The 17,307-nt window shown below is 38.6% G+C and overlaps 1 protein-coding gene across 2 annotated transcripts in view; it reads right to left on the minus strand.

Moving 5' to 3' along the window:
* Positions 1-17,307, minus strand: part of ASB5 (ankyrin repeat and SOCS box containing 5) — a 105,618-nt gene that overhangs the window by 54,355 nt on the left and 33,956 nt on the right. The window contains exon 2 of one of the 2 annotated variants that reach the window (XM_056114194.1): positions 4,888-5,168. In XM_056114194.1, coding sequence (XP_055970169.1) covers positions 4,888-5,083 — 196 coding nt within the window. In that variant the 5' untranslated portion in view covers positions 5,084-5,168. Of the gene's footprint in view, positions 1-4,887; positions 5,281-17,307 lie in introns of those variants that run through there. The other variant, XM_056114193.1, reaches the window with a different exon arrangement.

Here is a 17,307-nt window from a genome sequence, read left to right on the forward strand (position 1 = left end):
TTTTCTGTATATTTATACACAGTACTAGTAGCGATAGCAAAGTGGATAGGGCATTTGCCTTGCCCGTGGCTGACCTGGGTTCGATTCCTCAGCCCCTCTTGGAGAGCCTGGCAAACTACTGAGAGTATCTCGCCTGCACGGCAAAGCCTGGCAAGCTACTCGTGATGTATTCCATATGCCAAACACAGTAACAAGTGTCACAATGGAGACGTTACTGGGCCCTCTCGAGCAAATCTATGAAATACGGGAGGACAGTGCTGCAGTGCAGTGGTATTCTATAAAAGTTTCAAACAGGAACACAGTGCCTGAAAGGTTTAGATGTCACCAGGCTATTTTTCAAGTAGCGTCACGGATATTACCTTGGAGAATTTTCCACAGCATAAAATTTGATCAGTGGACTTACATGTGGAGCAATTTCACATATCAGAAGTGAACTTATTGCTCAAAGACCACAAAGTACTAAAGAATGATTTTTGAGGTGCAAATTATTATTTACAATGAGGCTCATAGTTGTCAGATGGACTAAAACACTCTGGGAAGCAAGCTGGAACATTCTTTTTTTGTGGACAAATACAGATGGAGCACCAACGATAATTAGAAGGGTTCTTGATAATGAGAAAATGGAAGAGAATGAATGTGTTTCTTAAGTCAATTGCACGGCTATAGAATGCTATATAATTGCTAATTTATCCTAATTCTTCATGAATGAATTGGATAGCTGAACATCTATTTCCCATAGGTGGCATTGTCTGGGAACTGGCCACTTGTATCTATCTGGATGATTAATTTCTCTTCTGATTGTCCTATTCTCATTTTGAGGGGAGGAGTTCCCCAGTGATGCAAGGGACCAGGGAAGTACCCTGCAGTGTTTAGTAGGTCATGCGAAGCCAGGGACAAACCTGGTGCCTTGTCATGCCAGGAACGCACTCATTTCTGTGACTTATATCTTCATAACTGATCTGCTATTTTTTTCATATTACTTAATATATAATCCTGGGAGAGCGTCAGTTACCAATATACTGGTGCTATTTAAAAGTAATTCCAGATTCATTCTTTTTGTTGTTGATATTCTTTCTTTTCTTCCATGCCACTATCATCAAACAAATCTAGATTCTTATTTGCTTTTGACTGGTGCCTAACTGGTCTATCCACTTCAAATCTGCTCCACTGCCCAGCCCCAGAGAATACTACAAGCAACAATAAAGCTAAATTTGGATTTCTAAACATGTTTTGTCATTTTTATACCTTCACTCATACCCCAAACTGTTGGTAACAGTGTTTTAAAAACTAAGACCAAATTGCTGTTTAACATTTTTCATATCTGTACCCATTATCCTTTTCAATTTCATGAACTCTCTACCTGGTAATTCTATATTTTAAAAGAATCTGTATACACTCCTAAACATCTGATTTTTTTGAAGACTAATTCAAGATCAGATTCCTCCATAATTACATCTCAGAAGGCTAAATCTGAAATTGACATTTCCATTCTTCAGACTTGAAATAAATTATATAGATATAAAGACTACCATCTCAACTGGAATATTAGCTAATGTTGCGAATAATACATTTTTCCTTTAATTATGTTTTTTTCCATATTTTGGTATCAGGGGTGCTTTTAAAGAAAAACCAGACAGATCTGTTAGCATTGGCAGAGCACAAGATAAAACTTGAAAAGTATCACCCTAAACAAAAGACAGATGTTACCTGTTAAAGAGTCCTTGTAATATTAGTAGGACAAGGCTTCCTCTAGGCCTTGGAGTGATTTCATCAAACCAACGTATCCCTTTCACAATCTCATTCGCTCTCTGCACTATTCGACATTAACAGTTGAAACCATCTTTCAATTCCTGTTAGTTTCACTGTCAATCTCCAGGCATAGTGCTACCTTTAAAAATAGACCAGATCACTAATATACAGAGTGCATCAGAGCATTTAATAGCCAGACAGCTACAGAAGGTATTAAATAGAAGAGCATGACGAATAGGTTTCTTCAACATAGTGACTCAATTGATGGAAGACTTCAGTACGAAAAATATGAAAAGGAAGATTTGTAAGATTTTGCAGAAGAGTTAAGAAATAAAGAAAGGAAATTCTGTGAGGCTACTTGGGTTTCCATCTAGGTTTTCAACATTTTGCTATCCTTTGATTAAAAGTCTAGCAGAAAAGAGCTTTTAAAAATGCTATCTCACATTTATCTCATGTGGCCAACTGATTTGGAATGCTATCTAAGAAAGGCAGTTTCCCTTACCTTATACAAAAGTACCACTACTCAGGAAGAGAATATACAGAACACTGTCAACAAGATGTGTTTACAGTTATGATGAAATACATGAAAAAATACACTTCCTCCCTTATTTCACCGAATCTGGCGACTCTGCCTCAGAAATGTTTGGTAACTGTATGAGCATGGTCCTGCATGCAGAAATAAGAAACCAAATTTAAAGAGGAAAGAAGGTAATAATCTCTCCTTAGAAGAAGCAAATTGCTAGCTCAAAAAAAGCTATTTAAGCCTGATTGACTACTGATAGAAACATAAACAATTTAAATAGCTTCACGATGGTAAATAAAGTCAAATCTATGTAAATATAGAGAATGGAATAGTTTTCAGAGCAGGAAGGAATGACCTCTCAGAGACTGGAGATTATTAACAAATTTTTCTGTCTGCTAGTTCTCCTAATATTAAAGTTGGAGACTGTTAATGCTTAATCTGAATGAAGCTTAAAATAATGTGTACTATTATCTCATATATAATAAAAAATCAAGAGGGAAGATTTTGTCAAATGGCTCTAACACTAAAAACAACACAAAACAAAGTTTTGAAAGATTTTTACATTCCCATTTTATAGCTTGGCGAAGTACTTCTATTAGCTAATGCTGATTTCTTTCTTTCCCTCTAAGAAAATAATCTTGGAGTTTTTGTATATTGTTGCACAGATTCGGAAAAGTAGATAGAAACCACTTCTCATATTTCATTTATTTACCAGCATAAGCACACAGCACACAGATAAGTAGAAGACGAGATAAATGACTTTTTATCTGTAAATATGTATAAATTGCCATACCTTCCTCTAAAATATTTGTCAATACACACACACACACACACACACAGATGTTTTTTCTTTTGGCAAACATTCCAAATCCTACAGAAATTTTCACAATACACAAACAAGATGAGACTGAAAAATTAAAGCTATAACCTGCTTGGGAAAAAAAATTTTATCACATAATAACATAGATTAAGTATTTGTTTTAAAACTCATTTCTTATGTTTGCTATTTTGTAGGAAAATTTTCCATTTGCCAACTAATATTTTTACTTTTGATTGAATCACTTCATATATAACATGTTGACATAGTTACATCTGTTCTGAAAGAGCTGATGAGTGAAGGATTAAATATTACTTATTTCTGGGCCGGAGCAAGAGTACAGCAGCTAGGGTATTTGCCTTGCATGTGGCTGATCGGGGTTCGATCCCCAGCATCCCATACAACCCTCAATGTGCCACAGGAATAATTCCTGAATGCAGAACCAGGAATGACCCACTGAGCATCACTGGGTGTGACCCCAAAAGTCAAAAACAAAAAATAAATTTAAATAAATGTGACTAATTTCTTCTAGGCCTCAAATCCTAGAGAGTTTCAATATTTGAAACTGGCTTTTCGATATTTGCTCACTTTGAATGAGTGTGCATACTCTTCCACTTTAAAATAGCTAAGATTTTAGCATGAGTTATGCCACAGGTTGACAATTGTAGAAAAATGGGGTTTTACAATGCTGGGCTTTCTATGTGTTCTCTTAAAGAGAACAAGCCAAACCAAGCATTCTCTAATTCTGTGACAGTAAATTTTGAATTTTTACTTATGTTAGAGATGCTAAGAAGTGCATGCTTGCCTATTCATTTTCAAATCATAAATTGATAAAAAAAAAAAGATAATCGGAATTTAAATGTCATCCTGAAGGCCATCAATGAATCATTTTTAGCATTCAGAATATTGGTGCAGTAATATGTGAATGATTTTTCAAGCTTAACTGTGTGGTAAAATTATTTTTTCTCACTGGAAAATTATTCTTTCTTACTTCAATTTGTTTAATCGCTGCTTCTATCCTCTTACAACTAACGTATTTTTATATGTTGAACAAATCAAGAATTGCATGAGGAAAACACATGTCATAAACGTTAATCTTTGCCACCTTGTGCTTTATCCATAATCAAGTGACTAGTTTTGGTAAAACAAAAAGTTGGGAGGACAAATAAAAACTTCACATTCTTCTCTGTAGTAAAATAGAACTAAAAATTGTATGAAAAAAATTATAAAAGGGGCCAGAGCAATAGTATAGTGGGGAAGGCATTTGCCTCACACGCGGCAGGCCCAGATTTGATCCTTGGCATCCCATACGGTTTCCCCGAGCACCACCAGGAGCAATTCCTGAGTGCAGAACCAGGAGCAACCCCTGAGCATCGCTGGGGGTGACCCCAAAAGCAAAACAACAACAACAACAACAAAATGTAAACGTTTCAGGCGCATGTTAGAGGACAATCAAATCACGATCCACTTTAAAAGCCTCAGAAATGAAGACGACTTGGCAAATGAAACGTTTAAAGCTTCAAAATATTCACTAAGGGAAAGATAAATTTATTAGGATACTTAATCTATTTTATTTGTTTTCTGCAACGATGCTTTGCTTTTATTAACCCAAGCACTTAAGCAACAAAAATACTTTTTTTTCTTTAGTGATGCCACGGGTGAGTTCGGCAATTTTCGTGCTTCAAGAAGTTTCCCATCGTCACTTTGAAGCCCACCCTATGCTGGGTTTTGATGCCAGTGTGAAACGTGGTGATCAGCCCAGGAAAGTGAAACCAAGACACGTGGGCTGCAAACGTACCTTGTCCTTGGGATCCTCCATAAAACTCCGCGGCAATCCTGGCCGCTTCCTTGCGGTTGCCTTTCACGATATAGAAATGGCTCAGGATGGCCAGGCTGATTTTCACGAAGAGTTTGAAACAGAAGAGCGAGAGTATTGTAAAGTAGACATTGGACAGCTGCTGGGCGAACGGCCGCGTTTCCTCCAACAACGACATAGCTGCACCGGGACCTCGGCCTGTGGTCAGATCCAGGTCTCAGATCTGCTTGGCTCGCGTCCGGGATGCTTGGGAACAGCTGGTCCTCAGGAAAGAAAAGATCAACTGGTAAAGGATGTCGCCCACTCGAGTATTTATAACGCCCGGAAACGCTCTTCGGATGCTCCCATTGGTTCCACGCGATTCCAGGGAAGCCATCTCCCGCAGCACGTGCCCCGCTTGCAAAACACCTCCTCCCTTGCCATGCTCCATACAAAAAAAAAAAAAAAAAGACTTTTGTCTGAATTTCAAAATCCAGGAGGACGAAGGTATGGGCAGACCATTCACATTCACTATCGACGTGATCATAAACACTTTGGAAGCTGTTGATGGGGTTTCAGGTATTAATGTAAATGACACCCCAGGCGGGGCAGAGAAAAATTATGGTCCAGGTAGCCTACCCTGGAGGAGGGAGTGGTTGGTAGACAGAATGCTAAATCATCAAATAGTCTAGACTTGATGGCTCAGTGATTATTTCTCAAAATTCAGTTATAGTGCTTTAAGGGGATTTTTTTAAAAATAAGCAGATAGACTGGAATGCCATAGAGGAAGAAATTTAGATTCCTCATTCGTCTAAATATTTTTAAGTGAACATTTTTAAAGCCCTTAACTATGTGTTAACTATTTAGCTCCCTACTTAGCTAGGGAGACAAAGACAAGTGTAATGCCCTGCCTCCACGATCTAGTTTAGAGGATGAAACAGACAAGAAATGGGACACACTCATGAGAAGAATGTGTCACAGGACGTGCCTTCACTGGGTTGGGAAGAGTCAGAGGGATATGGTCTATCCAGGAGAATTAAAAAGTGAACAGAAATGGTGAAGGATGCCTTCCACCCAGAGTATTTATACCGCCGTGGAAACTGTCCCAAACTAAACAAAAATAGCCTTTTTAAAACCATAATCTCTGTTGATCCCAATCTGATTGGTTTCATGAATGAAATGCGCTTGTCCACACAGGGATCCTTAGACAAACTGTATCTTAATAAACAAACTAAAAAACAAAACCAGAAAATTATTAAGGAAAATAAAGTACAGTGACAATAATTTTTTATTTAAACCACAAAATATGTACCCCAAACCAGAATGACATATCACACTGATAGCCTATTCGTACATTTATTTGCCTATGTTTGGGCCTATTTATTTTATTATTTCCTAGTTATTATGAGAAGGTAAGAAAACACTATCACAGACAGGAGGCAGAGAGGTAATACAAGAGATGAGAAGCTTTGCTTTGCGTGCAGCCGACCTCCAGCCCTGCATATGGTCCCCTCCACAGAAGGGTCACTCTGAGGACGGAGTTAGGGGTCACTCCTGAGGACAGAGGCAGTAATAGCACCTGATCACTGTCGAGTGTGACTCCAAAATCAATATTAAAATTTAAAAAATGACAATAACATAGACAAAAGAATACAGAGATGGGATTTCAAGAGTGTATTGGTGGTTGTTGCTTTATCTGCCTTGCATACTTTTTAATGCTTTGTATCTTTGAGTGCTTATCTGTCTCGATATATATTTTTTATGTTCTTTATCTTTTGTGTTTGGATTGACTTACATGAAATATGACCAAGACAAGGGAGACACTTCTGTAAAATAAATGCCTCAAAGTAAAACAAAACCAATCCCAGCTTTATCTTCTGAAAGTGAGAGAACATCCCCCATAGACACCCCAAATAGATTAGCTCAGTACATCAGAATGAAATTACCAGTTGCTTTAGGAGTATGATCCTGAGTATCAGTTTTAAAGGCTTAGTGCTGGATTGAATGCCAAGCAACTCACTGGAATGCTTGGGGGAAATTGGTGAAAAACAACCTCCAACTGTTGACGGTGGAGCAGCAAAACGTCCCTCACTCTCCCTAACTCTCCCTAGCAATGAGATGATGTCAGTTGAGAAATTCCGGGAAGATTTGCCTTCAGCCGTCTCTCTCTGGCACAGCGAGGCGTGACTACACACAGGAGATCCAGGCACGCTCAGTGGACAGCTGGGCCATCGCTAATCTATGAGTCACCACCCTGACTACCTCTTCCCCACTGGAGAATTAGACATAAAAGCCCCCTTCGTCAAGCCTCAGTGTCTAAGGTTTCACTTCTTCCTCTTTACCCGTAAGTGCTATTATAAATAATGAACTGCATCAGCTAATCGAGGTCTGGATTCCTCGGGGTTGAGGAACACTGTTATTTAAACAAGGCTGCGATCACGGGGACATTAATTTTCATGTCCTGTAGTTGAGCTAGTACAGAACACTGCTGCCCAAATTTTTGGATTTTATGTCAAGATGCCAGGTTTTATGTGAATGATTTCCGTGATTTCCACCCTTACTTTCTAAATTTGAACAGACTTCCCATCAGCAACTATTACCATCTCTAATGCTGTTAATCATATGATCAACTAAAATAAAAAAAATAAGCTGAAATTAATTCATAGTAAGTGCGCGAAACAAATATAAGGTGGTTTCCAAGACAAACAAATAAGCAAAAAAAGAAAAGAACCATGTATAATATTGGGTCTCTGTTTTCCTTGTTCTTGGCATTTAAAAATTACTGATTCTTAATTTTAACTGATTTCTTAAAGAAATATTTTTTTATAACTGACCATGTTGAAAGGAGATGGTAAAGGATTTGATTAGCTCAAATTTTAGTATCATTCAAACCCACATGTAACATTGTGTTACCAGAATGAGTGAAGTGACAGAATTTAAAAGCAGAGAAAGAAATGTGCAGGGTCCCACATAATTCCATTTACTCTCCTGTACCATTTCAGGGGGGTAAGCGTTACTGACGTCTTAAAGATGACTAAAGCTGTTCTCCAAGAGCTTGTGAGCTGTCGGTTATGGCAATGACACAGTATCACAAAGGTCTAATTTGAAATACATACTCCAGCTACCCCTCCTATTTTCCATCTCTTAGCACTTACAATCTTAATGAGCAAATGTGATTTATGCAAACTTGAGAGAATCACACATATAGTGAAAAGATCAGTATACAATTATCTATAATCAGTTACCAAAAATAGTACCTAAATTAGTAGGGTAGGTTATACACACTCCACTGATTAAACACGATGGGAATTTGCATATGCTCAAGCTATGGGGATATAGAAAAAGGGGAGTGATTCATGACCAGACTAATATGTGTGGTTCATTCATTCATGCCAAGAGTTGGGGACTAAGAGACAACAGAGTGGGTAGGGTATTTGCCTTGCACATGGCCAACCTGGGTTTGAATCCCATCACCCCATATGGTTTCCAGGAGCCCACCAGAAGTTTTCCCTGAGTGTAGAGCCAAGAGTGAGCCCTGAACACCACTGGGTGTGATCCCCAAATAAAATAAAAACAAAAAGCTGAATGTCAAGAGCTGATGATTTGATACTATAAAAACAAAATAAAATAAGGAGAAAGAGATTAGAGGGGTCAAAGAATGAGGTTATCAATAGTTACTATATTAGAACCACTCAGTGATCAAAACAGGGCCAGAGGAGGGCCAGAGAGATAGTACAGCAACTGGGTGACTTGCCTTGCACATGGCTGACTGGGGTTCAGTTTTCAGCACCACAGATGGACTCCTGAGCCTGCTGAGATGACAGGTGAGTAAGATCTGAGTAAGCCAGGAGTAAGCCCTGAGCACTGCTATATGTGGTGTGTGTGCGTGCATGAGTGCAGGCATGCGTGTGTGCGCACGCACATACACACACAAAGCCCCGAGAAAAATAAAAATATAAATGAGTAAAAACTAAACAGATGTGGATGAAAAATAAGTTATTATCTGTGATCTTCAACTTTATCTTTATAAGATGATGGAGTAGGAATAACATTGTTATTAATGGGATGCTCCAAAAAGCAATTTCTAAAACAAAAGGACTCCTGAGCTTCCTGCTCTTATCCCCTGTCTAGGTTTGGTCTCTGCTCCCCTCCATCATACCTCTCCTCTACCGGAAAAATGCCTGGGTCTCCCAACCTTTCTTGTCCATTCAACTCTTCGAACGGCCTTCTCCATTGGTAGCTCAAGTACTATAATAATTTTTCTTCTTGTTGTCGTTTCAGGGACTACTTCCTGTGGTTTGATGTTGACTACCATAATGCCTTTCAGTGGGGTCAGGTTAGTCTTGAAATTCTCATAGAAATGAGAATCTCACTACCAGACACAATGATAGCTAAAACATTATTTGACTGAACTATAGTATTCATCCAAGTTGTTAAATTGGAAATGTCAGTGGGTCATATAATAAATATTGTCCGATTCTGCTGGTGGATAAATACTACCAGACATGATTTTTTTGGTTTTTTATTTAATTTAATTTTTTTTTTGCTTTTTTGGGTCACACCCAGCAATGCACAGGGGTTACTCTTGGCTCCACACTCAGGAATTATCCCTGGCGGTGCTCAGGGAACCATATGGGATGCTGGGTATTGAACCCGGGTTGGCCCGTGCAAGTCAAACGCCCTACCCACTGTTCTATTGCTCCAGCCCCCAGAAATGATTTTTTGTGGGAAAAAATCAATCTATTATAATGACTATTTCCTTTTTAAAAAACCAGATATAAGATAGCACAGGTGGTAAAACGTTTGCCTTGCACGCGGCTGACAGGGCCGACCCAAGTTCGATTCCTCCACCCCTCTTGGAGAGCCCAGCAAGCTACCGAGAGTATCTAGCCCACAAGGCAAAGACTGGCAGGCTCCCCGTGACATATTCGATATGCCAAACACATAACAAGAAGTCTCACAATGTTACTGGGCCCACTCGAGCAAATCGATGAACAATGGGAGGACAGTGCTTTTTTATAGCATTACAAAAGCTTTAACTGACTCTAACTATCTAATATAAAAAAAAAACCCCAAAGCGATAGGAATCCATTTTCAGTGCCAAATTTACAATTGAGGAGTGGGATGGTAAACATCTTGCCAGCTCCCAAATAGGGATGTCAAGGAGTACTTGTACACAGTGAATACAAACTGAGAAATGCCATTTTGCTCATAAATCTGGAGGTCAATGGGAGTTGAGAAAATAAAAGGATAAATGCAAGTTTCTAAGAGCTAGAGAATACAGATCATTGTTGCATTTAAAACACGATTGAAGGGGACTGGAGCGATAGCACAGTGGGTAGGGCGTTTGCCTTGCAAGCGGCTGACCCGGGTTCGATTCCCAGCATCCCATATGATCCCATGAGCATTGCCAGAAGTAATTCCTGAGTGCAGAGCCAGGAGTAACCCCTGCGCATTGCCAAGTGTAAGCCAAAAAGAAAAAAATTTTTTAAAACACCATTGAAAAAAATAATCGTTACTTAAAAAAATATATTTGTACAGGGCTGGGTGATAGTTCAAGGGCTGGAGCATATGCTTTGCCTGTGAAAAGGCCTGGTTTGATCCCTAGCCTGGCTCCCCGAGCACTGCCACAACAACAACAACAACAAAAAAAACCTTCCGCTAGGAGGCCCTGATCTCTGCTGGTTGTGGTCCCCTACATTCCATACACTTTCACTGGATAAGATAAAGGCACGTGATGCTCTTAGATGTTAAAGAGACTCTGGAGCAATATATATTTATAAAACACAACATTTGAAATAAAACCACAAATGTTTATACTTTAAGCTGACACATCTAAAGGGAGGAGGTTAATAAACCCTCTTAGGTATAGTGATGTAGAGTGTCGGTCATAAATAACAGTTACAGAAAAACCAGAGGAACTGAAGAACTGAATTTCCTCTTACATCCTTGAGCCCGGCAAGCTATCGAGAGTACCTCACCCGCAAGGCAAAGCTACCCGTGACGTATTCGATATGCCAAACACAGTAACAAGTTTCACAATGTTGCTGGGCCTGCTCGAGCAAATCGATGAACAACAGGAGGATAGTGATAGTGATAGTGATAGTGATCCTTGATTACTAATGAAAAATAAACTTTCACAGAGGTTATAATTCATATTGTTTATTAAAGAGTTTGGGTAAGAACTATTCTATTTTGTTTGACTATACTATTTAAGTAGTAGATTCTTGCTTTTAACCTCTCATCATACTTCCAGTATGAAGAAACAAAATAATAATTTCTGTCAGTATCAGCATTTATAAGAAAAATCAAATATTTATCAACAAAGTTTCCTATACCTTTGAAATCATCCAAGGTCATTGGGAAAAATTGTTTTCTCCAATATTCAAAAGCCTCTTTGATAAAAATTGAGTCACAACAAACATTTATGCAGTTACGGTCCTCTCACTCAATGTGCTTTAGAATGAGTAAGTTAACATGGGCTAGGAAAATTTGGTTTAAATTTATCAGTTCCACATGTATAAATTTTTTAAATGTTAATTGTAAAATGGACTGGAGCAATAGCACACTGGTAGGGCGTTTGCCTTGCACACAGCCAGCCCAGCCGAGCCGGGTTCGATTCCTCTGCCCCTCTTGGAGAGCCTGGCAAGCTACCAAGAGTATATCGCCCTTGCAGCAAAGCCTGGCAAGCTACCTGTGACGTATTCAATGTGCCAAACACAGTAACAACAAGTCTCAAAATGGAGACTTTACTGGGCCCGCTCGAGCAAATCGATGAACAATGGGAAAACAGTGTTCAATTGTAAAATAAACACGTTAAGTATTAAATACCTACAAATTGTCGAACATTATTCTAGATATTTTGTCCGTGACAATTTTTTGTTGTTTTGTTTAGTAAGTCCAACATTTCTTTTCTTTTTATTTGTTTTGTTTTGTTTTTAGCCACACCCAGGAGAGCTTAGGGTTTACTCCTGTGTCTGTGCTAAGGGACCACTCCTGGAGGGACTTGAGGGACCATATGTGGTTCTGGGGATTAATCCTGAGTTTGACAGGGATAAAGCAAACACCCAACCTGCTGTATTACCTCTTCATCACTGTACAACCTTTATTTAGAGGACCAAAACTCACTCAACTTCAGTCCAGGTACTTTATTCCTGGCTTCAAAAAAGAACAATTGTACAAACGAGGCCACAATGAAAGATATTTCTGGGATTTCTCCTGCAGTTCTGGGAAAGGTACTTTTAATCTAATGGGGGAAGTTGAGATAGTAAGTAAAGTAGAATCCTCAAGATTCTAGCAACAGTCCTTGTTAGTGAGAAAACAGCCATCTGTACTCTGCTCTCCTCTGTGTTAGCCTACTCCCGTGAAGTACGCTAACACAGAGGAGAGCAAAGGACAGATATGGAGAGGCAGAATCATGGCACCTGTAGTAGAGTACCTGGATCTAACTTCAGGAAACAGCTGGATCTGACAACAATGTCGATCTGCCAATGATGCTCGGGGCCCTCCCATTGATCATCAATTTGCTCGAGCGGGCCCAGTAACGTCTCCATTGGAGACTTTGTTGTTACTGTGTTTGGCATATCGAATACGTCACGGGGAGCTTGCCAGGCCCTGCCGTGCGGGCGAGATACTCTTGGTAGCTAGCCGGGCTCTCCAAGAGGGGCGGAGGAATCGAACTCGGGTCGGCCATGTTGGCTGTGTGCAAGGCAAACGCTCTACCGCTGTGCTATCGCTCCAGCCCGAGTATGATTCCTCCGCCCCTCTCGGAGAGCCCGGCAAGCTACCGAGAGTATCTCGCCCGCACGGCAGGGCCTGGCAAGCTCCCTGTGACGTATTCGATATGCCAAACACAGTAACAACAAAGTCTCCAATGGAGACGTTACAGGGCCCGCTCGAGCAAATCTGCCAATGATATAAAATAATAAATTACCTTTTTTATCATTATTAATTGCACTGATTTGAACCAAGACTCTCTAGCACAGAAATGTTGTGACATATTTATATAATCTGGAATCCTCATAAAGAAAATTGAAAGTAAGCATCATGATTACTTTTGCATAGCAGATGAAGAACAAGAATTGTTCAGTTATATTCTTGAATTGGAAGTGCTGGTTTTTAAATTTTTACTGCAATTCTCATGCTATAGTTCCTAGGTTAGTGTTGAAACACTTGTAACTTCTAGTTTACTTGTTGTCTTTCTTCCTCACCATACCCTATGATTTACTGCATACATTTGTGTCCTGTTTGGGTTATAAATAGTCACTGGCTGAATAAATACTTGCACAGTTCACCAGGCTCAACTTAACGCACCCCATCCAAATCCCTGACGATGAAGAATTGACTAAGCTTTAGCAGATCACACATTTAAAAGATGACTTAAAGAGAAACCTTGCACTATGACATCATTTGAAATTCCAAAGCGTGGAACCACATTACAACAAAGAAATATTACAGTGATCTTTCAAATTCTTCCAACCTGCTTATACTTATGCTTTTAGAAATAAATCATTATCATTTCTGCTAAAAGACAATGCATAAAGTTACCGTGAGATGTGGGTAATCTACTGATGAAATCGGAATTCTACATGGCTCCAGTCAGGAGCCCAAGATTATAGTTTCTTTGACAGTATAGTCATTATGTATGTGTTCCTTTTCCAATATAATTTTTACTTTTAGTGATAATGCCCATAATAAAATAAGCTGCTTCACCTGCTTCACACAAAAAAGCTTAGAAAATACTCATTGTCTTTCATAGAAATAATAAAACAATGGTGTATGATGCAAATTAGGCACTAGCATTTTACTTCGTGCTTATTTAACTCTAGTCGGACACTACAATGTACAATTTCTAACAGTGCTATATTCTTCCAACTAGAGACTGATACTGAAATAAAACAAATTTAACTCCTTTTGGTGTTAAAAAATGTGTCATTTCTACAACAAGAATTTATAACCAATGCTATGTATATAAAATGAATGATATAGTTTTTCCTTCAAGATATGAAGGATGGCTAGATTCTTAAGAAACCTGTAAATATTTTTGGAATACTTGATTAATTTTTCCAAGCCCATGACAAATTTCAACAATTTCTGATACATAGGGAAAGGAGAAGACACTTATACTTGTGTTTTTGCCTCTCTATATTTATTCTCTTACTTATAAAACTGGATATTGTGAACTGGAGAGATAGAACAGAGGGTAGGGTGTGTGCTTGGCACAGGGTAACCCAGCACCACATATGGTCCCCAGAGTCCAATCAAGAGTATTTCCTGAGCACAGAGCTAGGAGGAAGCCCAGGACAGGGGACCATAAAATAAGATACTGATTATATCATAAAATGATAAGATATTGGAGAATTTGCCCTGTATTTAAGTTTCCCTTCTTTGCTGTTTTTGAGCCACGTGTTGCTCTGCTCAGAAAATACTCCTGGCTCTGTACTCAGGGATTACCTGGTGCCTATGTTGCACCAAGGATTGAACAAGGACTGGTCAAGTATAGACAACAGCTAAACTCCTATACTATATCTCCAGCCCTGAAATTTTCTTTCAAAGACAATCACTAAACTTGTGAGCTCCTGATTTTACCACTCTTAAAATACTAAAGGACAACGATAACTCAAAATTCAATTTAACACTAGTAAGTTAACTGCAATGAACTTTTCTGATTTGCAGGCCAAGATATGACTCCAGCACTTAAAATATCTGTTGGGTACAAACTATACTGGCACTGTTAAACACTGGGACACACCAGAGAATAGGTAGCTAAAGGCTTCAGACTCATAGTATTAAACTCAACTCAGTTTTGTTTGGACTTAAGACAAAGCAATATCCCATGGTGGTGGAAAATGGGCACTGGTGGAGGGATGGGTACTCGATCATTGTATAACCGAAACCCAAGCACAAAAATTTGTAAGTCTACAACTGTACCTCATGGTGTCTCACTAATAAAAATTTTTTTTAAAAATTTTAAAAATTTTTAAAAAATAAAAAAAAGAACTATAAACCAACCAAAAAACAAAAACAAAACAAACCAATATCTAGTTTTCAGCAAGAAACTCTCATTTACACACACTGTTTTGCTCTCTTCTTTGGCATCCCATGCTCAGAATGTTAAATCAACAGAAAGCGGAGAGAAGCTTTCCTTGGCCACTGCCTTCCATATTATAAGCTCAGTATTGACAGTCTCTCTCTACCTTTCTCACTTGATGCATGAACTGCAGTCAAGAGATACTTTATTCTCACAGTTAGATGCTGGCCTTGCATTTTTAAGGAACTAACTTGGCTGGGTCAAGCCTTCTCTGCAGTGTCATTTCTGGAGCTCCCCCACCTGGCCCTAAACTGCCATATCACCAAAGGCTTTGATTTTGCAAAAAGATAAGCATAACACTGAAGCCAAGATGAGATTTTTTTTCCTCAAAAAAAGACCTTGGAAGGCAGAGCCCTTGATGAGTCTGGGTAGACTCTGGCCATTGGCGAGATAAAGATTATTCTTCAGTCTCACATATTTGTCACAAAACTATTTGAGAAGGAAAGGAAAGATCCCTCTGTGAGTAAGTGAGGGAGCGTCCAAGTGGGGAATTAACCCGGGCCAGTGGATATTTCAAGTGTATCTTTTCTCCATCTTTCACTTGGGGCAAATTGCTAATTGCTATTTAACAATCTTGATAATAAAGTGCTATTCAAACAAGCACATTTTATGTTTACTCTTTTTTTCCCCTGCAATGACGTACTATAAAGACTATTTGAAGCATACTTAAAAGGCCCAGTTATTGAGTTTCAGGCTCCCTATTGGTATAAAGTGTGTATTCTCTACTCATATATAAAGATTTTCAAGGTGGCAGCATTTACTCAAGAACCAGACAATCAGAATTTGAATCCTGACTCTTTTACTTGCAAGCTACATGTCTTCCAATTAATCATCTATGCCTCCATTTTTTTTATTTGTAAAGTGTGAATAAGGTAAAGGTAAAGGCCCTCCCGTTGATCATCGATTTGCTCGAGCGGGCCCAGTAATGTCTCCATTGGAGACTTTGTTATTACTGTGTTTGGCATATCGAATACTCTCGGCAGCTTGCTGGGCTCTCCGAGAGGGGCGGAGGAATCGAACTCGGGTCGGCCATGTTGGCCGCTTGTAAGGCGAACGCCCTACCGCTGTGCTAATAAATACTCCCAGAAGTGAACAAAATTATTAGGTAAATTAAAAAATGTTTGGAATCATGCTCAGCATATACTAAGTGTTTTATATAAGAATATTATAAACTTAAAAATAACAAAACAAATTATAGAGAGTAAGCTGGAAGATGTTATTTAGTGTATAATTTTGTATAATGCTCTCGTAACATATAGATGACTTAAATTTAAATATGCATATCTTTTCATTTCCCATGAAAAATGAAAACTCAAAGGATAAATTTTGAAAATAATCTTAAATAGATCCTTGAACATGAAGCAAATCTAGAAATAATCCAGATATTCACTAGTAGGAAATGGATAGACTATAAAATGTAACATAGTTGAACAGTGAAAAGATTAAGTTACTGAGAAGGACAAAAAAATGAATTTCAAAAACATGTAAAATGAGATTACATATTGTATAATTTCTTTTGTATGAAGTTTATCATAAATAATAGAAATATGTGGTGATGTAAATTGAAAAACTGGTTTCAAGGATTAGAGTTTGGTAAGGTGAATGTACTAGAATGAAAAAAAAACAGAGATACTTTTCCAGAAATATGGGATGATGATATTTAAATAATAATAACATGAGAATTATATTTGGGAAAGAACAACAAACCACATATTTAAGATATGTGCATTTTATAGTATGTTGATTATACTGCAATGAAATAAAAATGACACTGACAAAACAAATTCTAGCTCCTGGTAGCAGGATCAAGTTAATTCAGAACAAGCCTTCTATTTTCAGGCAAAAATCTATGAAGGAAATATTAAAACTCAGTAGTATCAATAAGCATGAAGAAACTTAAAAATGACCACAATCAGAATTTAGGACAAGAGGAAATTCCAGAGAGAAAATCATTTGGGTTCACTTTTCCAGGAACAGGAGGAGATAGAAGAGAAGTGAATCAATACTTCCAAAAGTATCCTGAGGGAAAGGAGAATAAAGGTTTAAGTATAATACATCCCCAAGACTGAGCCAAGACTGAGAGCACCGGTTAAAGTGGTCGCACTTGTCACTTGTTCTGTTGTTCATTGATTTGCTCGAGCGGGCGCCAGTAATGTCTCCATTCATCCCTGTGGAGTGATAGTGTAGCCTGGTGGCGTTTTGGGGGTTCTTTCAGGGTCAGGGGAATGAGACCCGTCATTGTTACTGTTTTTGGCATACTGAATACGCCACGGGTAGCTTGCCAGGCTCTGCCGTGAGGATGGGATACTCTCAGTAGCTTGCCGGACTCTCTG

The sequence above is a fragment of the Sorex fumeus genome, unplaced genomic scaffold (assembly GCF_029834395.1).
Source record: "Sorex fumeus unplaced genomic scaffold, SorFum_2.1 ptg000024l, whole genome shotgun sequence".
In the NCBI taxonomy this organism is placed as follows: domain Eukaryota; kingdom Metazoa; phylum Chordata; class Mammalia; order Eulipotyphla; family Soricidae; genus Sorex; species Sorex fumeus.